This window comes from Symphodus melops (assembly GCF_947650265.1).
Source record: "Symphodus melops genome assembly, chromosome: 10".
Taxonomy (NCBI): domain Eukaryota; kingdom Metazoa; phylum Chordata; class Actinopteri; order Labriformes; family Labridae; genus Symphodus; species Symphodus melops.
In genome coordinates, this window is record NC_136700.1 from 7,372,539 (window position 1) to 7,389,852 (window position 17,314).

A 17,314-nucleotide genomic window follows, 5' to 3' on the forward strand; every position below is an offset into this window, starting at 1 on the left:
AATTTTTTCATTTTATACTGTGGGGGGGCTTTGTGACGAGGAGCTTATATCAATATTTGTCCAATTTTTAGCTAGTTCTTCATACTGTAGGAAATGGGAGAGGAAGGAGGAGGGTGAGTCCCATTCCTGAAATTCACTTGAACTTGTATGCAAACAAAGTGGAAGGGAAGGGCCACGTTTAAAGTGTGTGAGTCAGTCCTCCCCCTCAGGTCAGACCTGGCTTATAGATACGACTGGCTGATTTTTGAGACGTGACGATAAATAAATCCTACATTCAGCTACACTCTTATTCTTTGGCATATTTGTCACAAATAAACACAACAATTTGCGTTTTTCTGCTGTTACAGGCAGCTTTTCACAACAGAAACTCCATTTTATAGATAGTGCATATTCTTTTCCAGTCTCAAGTGTGCAGAATCTAGTAAAAAAAAAATACACATTGCATACACAAACAGACCCATTGCATGATCCTTTCACGATTGTCAAAGTCTTTTCAATCACAGTATACACATAGAAAATCTGCACCAATGCTGGCACAGTAAACTGAGAGTGAAAGAATAACATGGAAGACTCCTTTAAAGCCAATGCATCAGATCAAAACAGGTGATTGTCAGATAGTTCTGCTCCTGGCAAGGGGATTCATGTATTGCCGTTAATGATGACATCCAGGAACTTATTAAGTCTTTCAGCCTTCACAGAGGCTGATTAGTGTCTCTGTTAGATTTAACGAGTCTTCATATTTCCACTTGAAATCAAATTGTCAGTTTCCCAGAGCCTCTGAGTTCATGAGGTTTTTGGAGGTTCATGGTTTTGTTCCTTTTGTAATGTCTCTTTATTGAAAATGGTTGTAAAAAAAAACAAAAAACTGAATACTGTTTTCAAAGATTGTGTTAAAATCATACATCCTTGTTGATCATTTGTGTGACACAGAGGCAGGCTCCAGTTTCCTCACTTTCAGGTGCGGTGAGTCAAGTTTTTTTTTTTCTTTCTACTTCCTCATGTTCTCATTTTTACCACCCGGCCCAACGTGGTCTTTCCTCCCGTTAGTTTTGTTGACTGACTCCTCATCGACCTTGTGCCTCTGCTCGTTATTAAGAGTTGTCATGGTAACAGCAGCAAGAGGGTGGAAAAATGTGCTCAGGTTGCCCGGCACCGGGGAAGTCAGGCGCTTGCTCTCACCAGGCTTGAAGAGGACACTGAAAGGAGAGGAAGAGAAACATTTTAGACAGAGAAGGTTTTGGGATACATGAAACTATATATACACAATCTGACAAGTAAGACAACACAGTACAATGTACATTATTACAAAATGTAATGTACAGTACAAACTGGAGGTTGAACGTTTCTTCGTACAGCAAATATTCTCCTAAAGTCCATTTTGAGGTTCTTTATCGAGTTTTTTTATGTTGCTGTTTTAAACTTGTACTCCAATTAATGTTTTTAATTAAAATCTATAGCTGCTGCTTATGATGGAAAAACGCTGTATTTTGCAAATCGTAATCCATGTAATTATTATAGGTTACACTACTTTCTGCTTGCTTTCTGTTTCTGTTGTTTTTGTGTGTGTCTGATTTTAATTCATCACCTTTAGTTTTAAGCATTGCCACCTGCCCTAATGGCTCTGTATACTTTCTTCACCACTGGTAAACACCTTCAGGTGACACACCTGACCAAATACATTCCTCCTCCCTCTTCCTCTGACTACTTGAAGCTTGTTCCCCTTTGAAAAGCTCTCTGTCTTTACTTCTTTTTTTTTTCTTTTTTCTTTTGTTTTTTGATTTGTTTGTGGAATTAATTTTTCTCCTGCGTCTCTTTGGGTGGAGGCAGTTGACCCCGGTGTGACCCTGCAGCCAACAAACAGTTTCACCTGATAAAGCTGACCCGAGCTAAGTCCTGAGTCATTAGACGCAGGCCTGTGAGCTGAGGTGAGTTAGGATCAGACTCAGGTATAATGGAGGGTTTCTCTGTAAACATTGAGTGTAATAAAGCCTGAACACACTGCTCAAGTCCCGAGAACAAGGCTGTCCCATCCAAATAAAGTCCTGATAAGAAAAAGAACCTGCTCCAGAAATCAGAGTCTGTAACACGCTGATGATGCTAATGTTGTGAAGAAACCTTTAATACATCTACTCAGGTTCAACAGGTAATTTTATTGTATGCTACTTCATTTTGAACCCTAAAGAAAGTATTCTTTAAAATGACTGTGCAGAGTTATTGATCTATCAATCATAGCTCAAAATGTAAGCTCTTAAAAGCAAACATTTGCTCTCTTATTTTCAGTCTTACGTCGTGGTAGATCATACTTTTTGAGGTTTTAGACTGTTGTTCAGGCAAAATGGAAGAACCTTTGATGCTTCAATGGATTTTTTTAAATAAAAAGTGACTTAATTCATCTATAAAAAATAACTCATAATCATCTTTAGTCTACATCCATCACAGTCATTTTTCAGACTGTTTTATTGATGCTGAATCAAATATCAGTTGTTTGTATGACACTTTAAAAACTCATTAAGTAGTATTGACAAATTACTTGAGAAAGTTAGCATAATTAAAAAAATGTGTTTCTTTATACCTGGAAGCTTTTGTATTACTCACTCTGTTGGGATAATGTTGTGTGTTAACGCTGTGACAGTTTGTTTAACATGTTTGGTAATCATTTGAAGAAAACCTGGTTCACTTTAATAACATTTCACTAAACCAAACTTTTCTGGATGATGGATTAGATTTAGATTTTCTAATATCTAAAACATTTAATTGTAAAGTGTCTTTTAACACTTTGCATTTAAGTGAAAAAAAAACCTTAATTGTTCTTCCAAAAATCTATCAGCTTTTTGCCGATTGACCAAAATGTGCCTTTTCTAAAGCCTCTGAGATTTTTTTTTCTCCTCATTTTTCATTAAGACACTCTCTACCCTGAGCTTTCATCCCATCAACCCATGAGTCTGTCAGAAGCGGCAGAGCAGTGTGAGCATTTTGCCTCAGCGTGGGAAATTGAGCGTGTGAAAGCACAGTGGACAACATTTCAGGCTAGAGCGATCACTGTGAGCAGGGAGACGTAGGAAAGAGGAAGAGGTGTAATTAGTTTGTCCCTCCCCGCCTATCTCATCTCCAGCCTCACTGGATTGATCTTATAGCATGGAGGACACGTGGTTTGAGAACTCTGATTAACAGCGAGGCTCATTTCCTCGTAGCAGAGGTAAGGGGGACGGTGCAAGAAGGCAACATTAATCAACAGGCGTTCAGGCTGAAGGATCGGGTGATGGATTAGTTGGCAGTTTAAGAGGAAATAGAGATTTTGAGGAGTAAACAATCCAAATATCTGCCTCGTTTGTTAGTTTAGAGCCAAATAAAAGCATTTCAAACAGCTGCTGCAGCCCAAAACAGAAGCTCTCAAACATAAGAGAACTTTACTCAGATTTTTGTCTTATGGTGATTTTGTACTCATTTTGTTACTTGACTGAACTGATGAAAATGTATTTACCCAGGAGAGACCCCCGAGTTGCACCATCTTGTTTACAGGAGCGTCCTAATGTGACAGGAATTAAACACACAATGATTACACACACTATACACACACTTCTCCCGGTCATAGTATCGGTCATCTATTTCCTGTTGTCAGTTTGTGCCTCAAATGTGTGTTGTTGTTTTAGAAGAGCAGGGTGAGGGTGATTTTTGTGAATTGATAGATAACAACGAGCTGAGCTATGTGTTATAGAGAGATTTGATTTAAGTGATCGTGCACAATCCAACATGAACTCCCTAAATGTACTGCTAATTCTTGTGCAAGTACCCCTTTACTGATTACAGGTCGTTTTTTTCTTTTCTTTTTTTATTTAAACCCACAGTGGCAAGCAGACAAATGCGAGAACATGCATCAAACTGTGTCAAAATGTTGGCTAAACACTCACTGTCTTGCTTGAGGACATTGAGCTGAGGGTGCTGAGGCTGTTTGCGTCTGTGACCACCATGGCTGAGGGGAAACGCGATGGGTGGGAATATTGCGGGGGCTCTTGCTTGTGTGGATACACTGCAGAGGAAGAAGAGAAAGACGGTTAGGTTTCAGCTTGTACATTCATTTCTTAGAAAACACTATGAGTTGCAAATGCTGCAAAAAAAGTAAAACACTACATTTCTTTGCCTGGAAAAAAGACAACATGCTTTTTGTACTGATCAATGTGACTGGTGAGCTTCATTTCTAATGATGCCAAAGGACTGAGCAAAGTGAGACCGAGCCTAATCTAAATCTGCTATTGGTGAGTGTAGTTTTCAGACCTCCTCCTTTGACGGATAATAGAGGGCTTGGATGGACGTTTTCAGGCATCAACAGTTTTAAGTTGTCTAACCCCTTTTTTTAAGTGGTGCTATTTGGCTATTCAAAAGAGGGATTTAGAAAGTTAGGCAATAACAACTTTTGCAAATGAAAAAACAAACATATACAATTTCAAGTCTAAGCAGGCTTTCTTGTACAGCAGACCAAAGTTAAATACATCAACATTTTAACCATTAAAACATTACATGTATTTTTCTCATAGACTGTTCATGTTACATATCAAATTTGTGACGACACAGTAAACCCATATTTTGTAAGGGTTCACAAACAAAAGTAAAACTGAGAGTAACTGACTGTGCGAGTGTGTGACAGTAGCCATGAAGGGCTGCTGGCTCATGTGGCTGGGGGACTGCTGCATCAGGCTCTGCTGGTGGGGGCTGTGGAGCTGCTGTGAAAACTGCACCGGCTGCAGCGCTGCAAGGCTGCCCGCCACGCTGTTAATGACTGGTACCGTCTGAGACTGTGATGTGTTTAAACCTGTTAAGAAAAACGCTGTCAAACCATTGACCATATGATGCATAAATGCCAAGACTTTTACTTCTTTTCACTGTTGGTCTTGTGGAGGAACTGAGCAGAACTCACTCTGTGCTATGGCCATGACTCCAGACAGAGGCATGATGAGGTTCTGTGTCTGCTGATGGCTGTGATGGGAACTGTGGATGTTTGTCAGCGTGCTAACTGGAGGAAGTCCTCCACCGGAACCTGAAATCTAGATGAAACAAAGAAGAAAAATATATGTCAAATGTGTCATTACTGCCTAAAACACTCAAACACAGAATCTGAGCTTGAGTTTCTGTTATGTAAAAACATATCATTGTATTTCAAAGTGTGACAGGTGTAGTCATGCTGCAAAAGAAAAAGCAGAGATAAATATTTACTTAGTTCAGATTCTTTGTATAACATTATACTTGTGTAACTCCACTCGTAAAGAACACACAAGCAAAAACTGATAAGAGACCATATGAGGAAGGAAAAAACTAAAACTGTTAGCAGCAAAAAAAGACTTTGCATTAGTTTGTGGAGCATGTGTGTCTGCATGTTCTCTTTTCGAATGCTTCGGTGCATTTTTGTAAAATCACTTTAAAAAACAGCAACACTCCATGCACAATAGTTTATCTGGGGCCTCCCACTCTGTTGTGCTGAGTCTATTTGACTACAGCCGACTCCACATAGAAGAGAGAGCGGACGGACGGACAAACACCTGCAGATAAGACCTTCTGCTCTGCTACAGTGTGGTCATTGTACGTAACATAACCCTCCAAAACGGAGAAGTACCCTGATCCGACAGGGAAGTAAGTCCGCAGCTTTGAATATTTCAGTTGCATGACTTCATATTTATCTGACCCTGAATAGGATAAGTGCTTTTTAATCTGTATACATAGACATATTCACCATGCAAGAGCATCTGGAATAATCTACTGTTGGAACTAACTGATTTCTTTTAAATACATTATGTCTGTTGTTAATGTATCTAAACAAAAATGCTATCACTATATAATGAGGTTTTGTGGTTATTTTTGAACTGCACAGGCAGAATTTAGTACTTAATACTGGTGTCCTCTTTTAAAAGCACTAAAAGGAAACAAATATGTGGCTTTCATAAAAAACAAATAATTATCAAAGTAATGAAAAACTGGATAGAATAGAATAGGATAGAATTACTGACCTGTTTATATGGCATTTTAATTTTATTATAGAGTTATGTTTAGTTTTGCCAGTAAATCAAACCTCATGTATAAAATAGTGTTGCTTCATGAGAAAAGCTTCAGGACCATACACAGGTTTCTTGTTACTGATCAAATATTGGACTAGGGCAGAGAGGAGAAACTCTGAAGTAGACTAAAAAAGAACGTGGAGTATAATCAAATATTGGCGTCATTTCTGGCTGAAAAAGCGGCGCTCCATCTGTGTCTCTTTCTGTGAGGCATTTAATCAATACCAGCAGAATGTTTCTTTGTCAGGTTTATTGGCTGAGCGATGAACTCGCTTGGTGCTTTCTGGTGAAGCTGTCATAGCCTGCCACCGCCAACCCACTTTCTAAACCCAGCAGCACAATGTGCTAATTGTTGGCTGCTGCCATTGGGTCCATGGGCGAGCAGAGGTTCAGGAACTTGTGTTTTTACATTTATGCTAAACTCAGGCAAGGTGTTATCTTATCTGAAGCTGTGAGGGCCCAGGTGTGTTCACTCACCATCTTGGCGTCAGGTGACAGCAGACTGTGGCTGTGGTCCAATCCTCCTGGAGACACCTGCTGGAGCACCGACTGGCTGCTCTGCATGGAGTTGCTGCTGTGGTGACTGATGGTCGTCGAGGAGGTGACCTCACCGGGGCCTTGGCTGTATCTCACTAAGGGAGAGAAACAAATGAATTAGTTTCATTTGTTCTGCTCACAGATGCTAGCAGTTATGTAGGGCAGAGAGATAGCAGGGTTGACCTCATTCTGCACTAAGCTACACCCCAATTACTCCACCCAACCAGCTCACTTGCTCTTTGACTCAGACGACAGAGAACAAGAACAAACAAATACACCGACCCGTTCCCGCTGCTGGTGCCGCTATCTGTCCAGCTCAGCCAAGGCCATGCAATGTGTACACGCACTCACTACAGCAGAACTCACAGCCTCTGATTAGTGCACTTGTCATTCACATTTTATCAGTGTTAAGTTTTAGCCAGTCTTTGGAGAAGTACCCTGGTCCTTTCATTTTTATTTAACCTTTAGGGAACCTCACTCGGATCAAAAATCTCAATAAAAAAGTGTCAAGACAGGCAACAGCACAGCTAACAAAGCAGCCATACATATAAACAATAAAATGGTTTAAAACAGTATTCTTTTTTATATTTTTAACTTTCTTGAGACGCGTTTTTGTTTTTTTTTGCCCTGGTGAAATTTTTATTTATATTTTTTACACAAAATTATAGCCATTTAAAAGCATTTAAACTTTTAAAAACTAACATACCCAGCTGAAGCACATAAGTACACGCATAACAGCTGCCCCTGTCATATAGAAGTAAACAATTGCATTAAATGAAACAAACCTAAACACTACTAAAAATAGTGATTACTTTAGTGTTAAGTTGCTATGAAAATTAAATGTGTCTTTTAGGACCATCACTTAATCCTGTGTCTAGACTTCTTGTTGTCTCTCACTGGAGGCCCAAAGGAATGCTTCACCTTACCACAACCGACAATCAAATGCCTGTTTGCTGATGCAGGCCCCCTCTGATACCAACAAAGTAAACATTACACAATTACAAACAATGTCAAACACATTCTTATCCTGTGGTCTCAGCCTCACACAGACACAAAGCCCCCCTCGCTCAGTGACAGTGTAGAGACAGACTCTGTTTGCTCTGAAATCTCCCATCTTCGCCCAGAGCGCGCCCTCCGTCCCTGACCCAGGTGTGACAGCCTGAACACACTGCTGAAGCTGGTCAGACGTGACAGTATCAGCAGCATTGATATAGAGCCTTTTTGAGATAAAAAAAGGGAGAGGCACTGACACTGAACATGACCAATGAGGAGGGCATAGATTTCTTGTCACTGATAGAAACTGCAACAGGATGTTTTTATAGATTGAACTGTTAAGTGTGAACATTTTTCATATCAACAAACAATATATTTTCTGGGGGTTGATGTTTATTTTATTTTTTTATTTGCATTCTAGCAATATGAGCAAAGATAATGTGCACTAAACAGGGAGTCATAGCTAGCAATCTCCTTGCTAAGCCTTTTATTAGCATTTCATAAAGAGGAATAAAACTAGCCAAGCTCATCCAAAAGTTGGATAATTTAGCATTTATAATCAAAGAGACATAACATGTATTTACATTAAAAAGCGAAACAAATAAGGTTATACTGATTGTGTAACTTTTGGACAGAGCAAGACTGGCATTTTCCAGTAGGCCTATTTGAAATAAGTTAAGATAATTGGCTTTATTTTAAGCTTACGATACGTACCATTTTAACATTCCCCTGCTTCCAGGCTTTATGCTAGGCTACACTACCTATCCTCTGCTTTAAGCATTATAGGCTACAGATATGTTGTATCATAATATTTATCTAACTTTTGAGCGAGGGGAAGAAAATTCCCAAATTGCTTTTAAATTTATTTTTTAATTGGACAAAACTGGCTTAGCTGTTACCTCCTGACCTGACTGTAAAGTCATTGTGCTAATTTAAACTAACTGTGTCATAGCCATAACTTCAAGGAACACAAAAAAAGTCTTGCATCAAACAAGGAAACGCTGTGATGTAACTCAAAGAAAGTAAGAACAGGAACCGTTTCCTTAATAACAAGACTTCAACTGTGCTGAGATTTCATGTTTTATATTTCCCAGTCTCTAGTTGTTGCTCTTTGAGGGCTACACTATTTTGTATGCTAACTTAAGCTAACTATGAGAACAGTATCATCATTTTTACCTGTCAGCACTACAGTTAAAAGTATTAACCATAATATTGAATTATCAATTCATCGACAGCTACCGATGCCACAATTACTCAAGCAAAAGCACAACGCCATATTTCATCCTGTGACGTCCCTGTCCTTAGTCCACAGACTTCATATTGTCTACTGCGACATAGTAGTAACACTTCCACCCTGCACTATGCCTTGTAAACACTTCTACAGAACAATAAAGCTCTCCATTGGACTCATGACCCCCATTGCCTCACAATAGAAGTGGTCTCATAAAAAGGCTGTTAACTTGGTGCTGATCAACTTCTTAAAGAGTCCAAGGGAGGAAAGATGCTATTCAGGACAACTTCTTTGGATCAGGCAGTAATTCTAACTGCAGGGAACCTCTGTGCAAGTAAGGAGGACTTCCAAGATATAAACTTTGGGTTTCGAGAACGCAATCGAGCATGTTTACATTTGAGATTAAGTTGAGATATGGCTTCTACTCATTTTCTACACTTGGATATGAGAGGATTTTAAGTTTTTGTAAAAAAAAATAAAAAAAATTACTCCTGCAAAAAGGGACCTACAAGAACTACAGATCTATAAGACATTGGTCTGGTGACCATTTTTTCAGAGCAGGGGGATGGTGAGAACTTCAGAGGGGGAGTGGTAGCAGGGATCTTCAACAGGTTTAAAAGGCTCTTGCTCTGTGTGTGACCCATGTAATATCAAAGCATGCCTCTCCAACCCCAGGCAGTGCTCATTGTAGTACCACTGCATATAACAGACCTCCTGGGACTCTGCAGGACGTATCCAGTTTCTTCTTTGTGGCTCTCTTGGAGACACAGAACTATAGAAAGTGCAGAGCTAGGCCATCTTTTCTGTGTGTGTTTGTGTGTTGTTTCCTAGTTGCCCTGGGGTGATGCCATCCACAGATAATCCCTCCTACCACTGTATCTGATCTGGAACTTCTGAGTCTGCTAATTTTTGTAATGTGCGAAGGAAGAAGGTCTGCTTAGACAGCAGAAATTTGATGGTGGCCGCAGCTGCCAAATTGAACACAGACAAAATAAATATTCTGATTTTCTTTTTACTTCAATAAAGTTTCTAAGAACGGGGAAAAAAATACAAAACAGTAGAAGTTATAAAATGTCTTATGTGTTCAAAATAAAAATATTCTATGCAGTCGAATTACATAAGGTGAAAGTAGGAGGGTCAATCTCCTCTAAACCATCAAAATATAAAAAGTGAGGTATCAGAGATGATGTAATATACATGTGGATTATTCGTCCTATATTCTGTGCTCTGTGAAATATGTGGGCGGGTTATCTTTTTGGGCCTTTAACCAGTTTTGTATTACATTTAAATCAGAAATTAGAATTTCTTAAACTGCTAAAATCTCTATGATATATTAAGGTCTACGAAGAAAATCTGTAACAAAATGTTATTTCTTATAAACAAAATGGGTCAAAATTATCATAAGGTCCTCATCAGCGGTTTTTCAGCGGTTCTCAGAAAAAGTCATAGCTTTGCAAAAAAGTTTTCCCTTAAAATGGAGCAGCAAACGTAGGTATACAAACTAGAATAAACTCAAGTACAAAAACATTTTAGTTCTCATCTGTCACTTTTAACCACAGCAAAACACTAACCTTTCGTAACTATTCAACGGCACATTATAGAAAAAAAGACAAACTAAAGTAAAGATTATGGATTTCAGTAAAATGTAATAAAAGAGATTGATAACTTGAGAATGAAAGTAGGTAAATATTGTGTAGGAAAACACAGCTGCATGCTAACATCAAACACTGTAATCTGTCTGAGATCAGTTTCCTTTCTTAAATGAAAAAAAAAAGTCAATCAAAAACTACACATCACACTATTTGACTGTCCAATCATTTGTGACTGGCTGACCAACGGACCAAAACAAAATCAATAAAAACTCCCAAAGTAGGAAGAGTTTCTTTTATCTGACCCAACAGTGACCCTCTCTCGTATGACTGAAGGTGCGGCGGCGGTATGAGGAGGAGGAAGGGGGGGGGGGGTGACTCTCTTTCTCTATTTGCGAAGAAGGGGTCATCAGTTCTGTCTGGCCAGAAAAGAGCCAATACCTCAGTGGACAGCTCCTGCTGCTCCAAGTCTGCACCCAGCCTCAGCAACTATACTTAAGCCCATAAAGGTGACGGGGGAGGCTTTAAACTCAGTCCTCCTCAAGGCCCAGCAGAGATAAATGAACCAGGTTACAGTCATTGCAGTCTTCTAATACACCACAGACAATAGGGCCTCCTGTTGAGCTGGACTATAGAGAGGAGAAGTCAGAGGAGCTCCTTATCAAAGGCCTGGGAGATGTAACAGCAAAGGATTTTAATTGTCCATTAAGCATGCATAATACAGGCCGTGCCCTAGCAACGCAATGAGACGCCCTGCAGGGATATTATTGTCTGGCTGGGGGCTGACACTGAAAAACAGCTGATGCTGTCGGCAGGATGCCAGCAGGACACCTTGTAAGCAGCCAGCTGAGGAGGGTGGGGACAGCAGCGACCCTTTCCTTCTGCAACCTTATCACTGACCCTTTAGGCTTTGCAACCTGAGGTCAATCCGTGGTCAGGTGTTCTGGGCAACAAAAAAAGCAAACAGGCCATCCACAAGTGGGACCAGTTTATCCAAAGGTAAAAGAGCAGGCCAAGGCAAACAGTTTGTTTTCCCTTCAAAGCTCGCCTCGTGTCCGAACACGAGAGAACAACAATAGGCTCTCAAATCAGTTTTATGGCAGTTGAGTGATGGTGAGGAGGATAATGCTCTCTGAGGCCTATCAGCTTTGTTTTTATGTCGTATATACCAGGTAGACTCAGTCAATACTAATTACTCCAAATGCAAACATCAGGTCAGGGTGAAATGGTCACAGCTAAAACGCACAGTTTTTCCTTGTTTTGGCAACTCTCCGAGAGGAGTCATTAGCAACCTCCGTGGGTGAAGGGAAATGTGGAAATGACAGCGTTACGTCAGGCTGATCTGGATGTCTGTCCCCCCTCCCCGACCCTGGCCTGACCCTGGCCTGTCACAGGATCGGTGCCCTTTGTGTCATGCTTCTCCATGCTGACTTTGGAGTGGAGATTGCAGGTACAATGTGGATTGTTCTCAGTGTGTTTTCAGAGATCAGAATAACAATGGCATTTGCTCAGCTCACTCACTCACGCTCATTGATCACTTGTCCCTCCTTTCTCTGCCTCTCTGATCACATCAGCTGGGCTTCTATAACACTCTCTGACAGGATTTTTACACCACCTGAATTAATTACCAAACAACCTGCCGTTGTTGGGCACTGCAGGTATTGAAATTGAAGGCGCAAGATACTTATATATAAATATACATACATATCAAAGCAAGTCACGTGGTCTTACTTGGAGGTGAAGCGCTGTTCTGAGGATGATGTGGCGAGCTGTGTGACAGCAGAGGGTTGAGGCTGTGGGGCGGTGCAGTGATGGCATCCATGGCTAACTTCTGCCTGAAAGCTTCCTCTTTACGCCGGTTTGCGAACCAGTTGTAGACTCGAACTTCTGTGACCAGATTAGAGCCGAGGCCCTGCGCTTTGGAGGGTGAGACGCCTCTCTGAATACACTCAGCTCTGCAGAAAATCATAGTTGAAAATGTGGGTTAAACTGTCAGGGTAAGATTTTTATAACGAAGGTGGGAATGTGTGATGAAGTTTTACCTGTTGCACTCTTCCACCAAAGCCTCCCGCTCCTCCTTGCTTGGGTTCTTCTGCCGCTCATAGGCCTGATACAGGATTTGCTGGGATGCTGGACCCCATTTGAAACGGTTACGTCTCATTTTCTTACTGGAAGGTTCACTGCCGACCTCTTCGCCATGCTGCCCCATGCCCTGACCGGAATGGTTGAACTCTGGGAAAAAAAACACCGGATCCTGATTGCCTTTCTCTGTCATTAGGCTGCCAGAACCTTGTACTGCCTGGTTGAACTCTGCAAAATAAGAAGAAGTACATTCAATACAATGTTTATCACACACAAAGACATCAGAACTAGAAACTTGATAAGGAATTGTGTATCCATATTTTTGGCTTTTATTTGAATAAGACAACCTTAGCAGGATCTAACACAGGCCAATCAGTGCTGTCGATTCAACAACATGTCATCAAGCATGATGAGGACAAGTCCAAATAAACAAGATTCATGTTCGAAACCTAAATGAAAGTTCCATATTGCTGCCAACTACAGACTACAGGTCGGGCCAAGCAGTGAGAAACTCAAATATTAACTTACGTCGGAGAATTTCCCGCTGTTTCCTGACATACCAGGTGTAGAGGGCCGCTCGCTTCTGTGTTTTCATGGGCGTGCCTTTGTTGAGGTGCTGGGAGAGGTGAGACTGGTTCAGCCCTGTGACGTCCACCACCTCCCGTTGGGGGATGTTGTGCTGTTGCATGTAACCTTTGATCATGCGGGCAGCACGCCATGGATCCTCTCTGGGTTCAGGTGAAACACAGAAGCAGAAAACACTAATCAATTCACTGCTGGACTTCGCACAGTTTCAACAGGAAAGTAGTAAAGTGCAAAACCAACCTTTATACACATTTTACAGCTGAAATAAATGTTTATTTTGCTGCCGTTATGTATATGTATATATATATATATATATATATATATATATATATATATATACACACACACACACATGTATATATGTATATATATATGTACTGTATATATGTATATGTGTATATATACGTATATATACGTATGTATATATATATATATATATATATATATATATATATATATATATATATGACGAAATGCTGTAGAACATTTTTTGCTTATTGATTTCCATCAAAATGTGTTCATAATGTGTAGCCAGTAGGCTCACTTAGCTCCACTTGTTTTTTGTTGTTGTTTCTTAATATATAATAAGTCCCATTTACAGTACCTGTTAATCATGTTGTCCCTTTTCTAGGCTGTAAACTTGGACTTACTATTTAGCAACTTAACACAGGAATTTAAGCTGAAAACAGCTGTTTCACAAAGGAACAATAAAAATCCAGATAAAACACAAATGAAAAGCCATGTTTCAAGTATTCAGACAACAGTCAAGTAAAGAGATGATTTTCTAATTTATTTTCAAATATGGAAATACATATATTACACTTTGCATGAGACTACATATGATGGAACTGCCATTAAACATTAAAAAGATTTATAACATTTTCTGCTATAGCATATATAGTATATAATATTTAAATGATGATTCAAGGGCTCTTACAAATGTTTGTAAAATTAAGATAACCTAAAAGTTAGACAAATATCAGTTATGCTGTAGTCTATTTTTCACGTTTATGAAAATGAATGACATTTTATCATTGCAGACTCTGGCCTAATTTAAAAATGCATTATCAAAAACGTGTATTATCTTACCTTTAAAAGTTATCTCTTCACAATATTTAATTGACGTCGATCATTGAAGCAGTTTGGCAATAAAACATGTCGGTATAGAGCACGCAGTCAGAGAATAGAGGCCGAGACACTGTGACATCGGTAATTATAGCAAATCTCTACACGTTTGTTTGTTTTGGAGAATGTGGAGGCCTGCATCTAAGTCTGCGGGTTAAGTGGGAGATGTTAGTTTATAACTTTTGACAATGAATAACCAGATCTCCATTCACTCTAATCACACGCCACTGTGTATCTTTCAGTTGATGATTTATAGAATAAAATTAATAACTTAACTACACGTGGGTTAGTTTTGATTTTCTTCCGGTCCTGTTAGAGCCTCAAATATTAGTTTTACAGTGAATGAAGTGGTCTGAGCGGAGATGATTATAGAGTTGTTAATTGATGAGAGCGATAAAGTCCGTTTCTTTTAATGACGGTGTCAGCCTCCTGTCACCCGTAGGCTATTGAAATAAAAATACGCGATAGCCTACTGTTACTCATTTGAGATACAAGATTAATTTAACATTGTTTTTCCACAATTATTAGATTTTCTTATAATGTTAATCTTATTTTCACAATTCTTAACCAAGGTTTTCTTTGCTTTCACCCATGTAGCCTAGTTTTCCAGACTTTTATCCCAGACGGTGTGATAGGCTTATAATAAAGAAATCTTAGTTCAGCTGATAGTTTTAATTGAGGTAAAGAATTAGTAGCCTAATCCTTTTCGATTATAGATGTGAAAACTGAACAGTGGCGGGTAGTTTTAAAATAGTAAACAAAGAATGGAAAGTAGTAGTATAGGTTGACTATAGATTGTAAACGTCCGCATTTTATAGCTTATGAAATAAAAATAAATTAAAATTTGAATAGGAAAAAACTTTAAAAAATACAGTGTGTATAGGTTGCCTATGATGATGCTAATAATAAAAAATATTTTTACAGCTGTCAACTTGTCATGAAGCTGATTTTGAACGCTTAAATATAAAATATAATTAGATTTTGGGAGCCGACTTACGCCAACATGCGCTCCACTTCCGCCCTCTGCTCGGCGGCCTCCTCTGTGTTGAGAGACTGGAGCTCCTTGAGTATCGGCGGCGTGTCGTAGTCGTCCCCATCCTCGGAGCCCTCGTCCCCGGACAGTTTGCCCTTGCTGTGGCCGTTAGTGAGCGTATGGAAGACGGGTTTGGAGTCAGTGGCGTCCGATACGTTCATTTTTCCGCTCTGCGGTGTAGCGGGCGAAAGGGGAAGATTCTCCAATTTAACTCCAAATCCCGGCGGGCTCGGGTCCATATCGTCCAGGGCCTGGATCAGGACATCTTTGGTTACTCCTGAGTCAAGCAGGGCGCTGAGGAGCTCCTGCTGCAGGGATGTCAGTTTGGATACCATTTTAGAAAACATTAAAAAAAAGAAAAGAAAAGAAAAGAAAAAAAAAAAAAGAAAGGCTACAACATATGCCTGCTTGATGGGGAAAGGAGGAAAGGGGGGAATAAATGACTTAAAAAGTAAAAAATAAAGTTCCTGTCTTCCTCTCTGCTCATGTGTTTGGGAGTTTTCGGGTGCTGACACCTGCTCCGTGAAGCTGCTTCACTTCCCTGTTGAAGGGGAGGATGGAGCTACTTTGCCATGATGCTCTGTGAGGGCAGGGGGATATAAAACATGATAATGAGTGGGCAGGCTGCCTTATGTAAATGCGCAGAATAAGGCCCGCTCTAGGCCCAAAGAGAAATGTATTTACACTGCTGCATGCTGCTTTTATTGGCTCCCCTTATCAGCAAAACTCTAATGGACTTTGGACCCTGTTGTATTTGCAATAAAGACACTAAGAAAGGCGACCTGCACATTCACATCGCAGGATCTGATTCGACAAAGTGGTTTTAGTGTTGATTTTAATAAGAACAAGTAGTTTGGTTCAACGAGTATCAGAAACAACATTTTATTTGACTTTTATATAACGCCATTGAGCAGGTGAAGCCCTAAAGCCTACGTTTAAATGGATAATCATGTAGGCGTTAATTCTATGTTGTCACTCATTATCTCAGCTGTTTGGGTCCTTTCATGATGCCAAATAATGCTATTAGTTTTTGGAAAATAGTCTCACATTAGTGGACCTTTGAGAAATTATTTGGAATATGTGTTTTAATTCAAAGATAATGGGATAGATGTTCGACTGCCTTTGAATAAAATAAAATAAATCTATTAAATGTGTTTGTGAAGTAGGCCTAATTGACTCTTCCTCTTTCTCTTCCACTAAACAATATAAACTATACCCCTATTTTAACTGTTAAAATGAAGGCGTCATTTTTAACTGAGCTTTTAAATGTAGAAAAAAAAAACAATTTAGCCCTCAATTCACATAATGAAACACAGTTGTTATGAGTGTAGAAAAAATTAGTTAGACTATGTTTAATTAAAAAAAAAAAAAGTAAAATAGCGAAAACGAGAATAGGCTATAGCCGAAATAAAAAGGAAAATATTCAGAAACTGCAGGTGCTGCAGCAAGTTAACGTTTTGCATATCCAAATTAACTTTGTAACCTTTTCAACACTAATTAGTAGAAAACTTTAATAATAACTTCCTAACTTCATAAGTTATTTCAACGTCACTATCGGTAGCCTATTTGGGAGAATAAAAATATATATATATAAAAAAACGAGGAGTTAAATAAGAGGATTTTTCTGATTTGACCTTTGATGGTTAATTTTTTGTCGTTTATTTGGCTAAGAAAAATAGTTGATCTAAAGTTGATCTGAAAAAAGGAGCATTGAACCGGCAAAACTTTATGATTTTTCGCATGGATCTGCGTTATGATGGCGAGGGCTTTTTATCATTTAGGCTACTCATCAAAGGCCTGTCTTGTAGTTCGTTTTGGTTTTAAATCACATCCTGCTAAATAGCCTATCAAAATACGATAAGTACTTAGAGAAGTTATTCTTATACCGACCTCTGTGTCGGTGCACAAGGGAACTCCATTAAACAAGTAAACTCATGTGGGGAAAAAGAAGCACAAATGTAAAAGATAAATAAATAATAATAATAATACATTTAGGCTTGATATCTTCATCACATTGTGGGGGATGTCATGAAACTCCTTTATGCCGAAAGTAGGTCAGTGTGTGAATTAGAACAGATAAAGATTAAATAACAAC

The 17,314-nt window shown here is 39.3% G+C and overlaps 1 protein-coding gene across 1 annotated transcript; it reads right to left on the reverse strand.

Moving 5' to 3' along the window:
• Window positions 1-324: 324 nt before the first annotated feature.
• hnf1ba (HNF1 homeobox Ba) lies at window positions 325-15,608 on the reverse strand. The gene is made up of 10 exons (XM_079354007.1): window positions 15,184-15,608; window positions 13,005-13,204; window positions 12,437-12,704; window positions 12,126-12,349; window positions 6,522-6,676; window positions 4,913-5,039; window positions 4,625-4,807; window positions 3,909-4,027; window positions 3,482-3,526; window positions 325-1,196 (listed from the first exon to the last, which is right to left on the reverse strand). Exons 1-10 carry the CDS (start codon window positions 15,564-15,566, stop codon window positions 1,176-1,178), a joined length of 1,725 nt encoding a protein of 574 aa, XP_079210133.1. The 5' UTR covers window positions 15,567-15,608; the 3' UTR covers window positions 325-1,175.
• Window positions 15,609-17,314: the final 1,706 nt, after the last annotated feature.

Coding starts and splice junctions, on each gene's coding strand:
- hnf1ba (XM_079354007.1), bottom strand. CDS start 15,566: ATGTTTTCTAAAATGGTATCCAAACTGACATCCCTGCAGCAGGAGCTC. Junction 13,205..15,183: donor GAAGTGGAGCGCATGTTGGC/GTAAGTCGGCTC, acceptor ACCTGAACCCAG/AGAGGATCCATGGCGTGCTG. Junction 5,040..6,521: donor TGTCACCTGACGCCAAGATG/GTGAGTGAACAC, acceptor TGTTTCATCTAG/ATTTCAGGTTCCGGTGGAGG.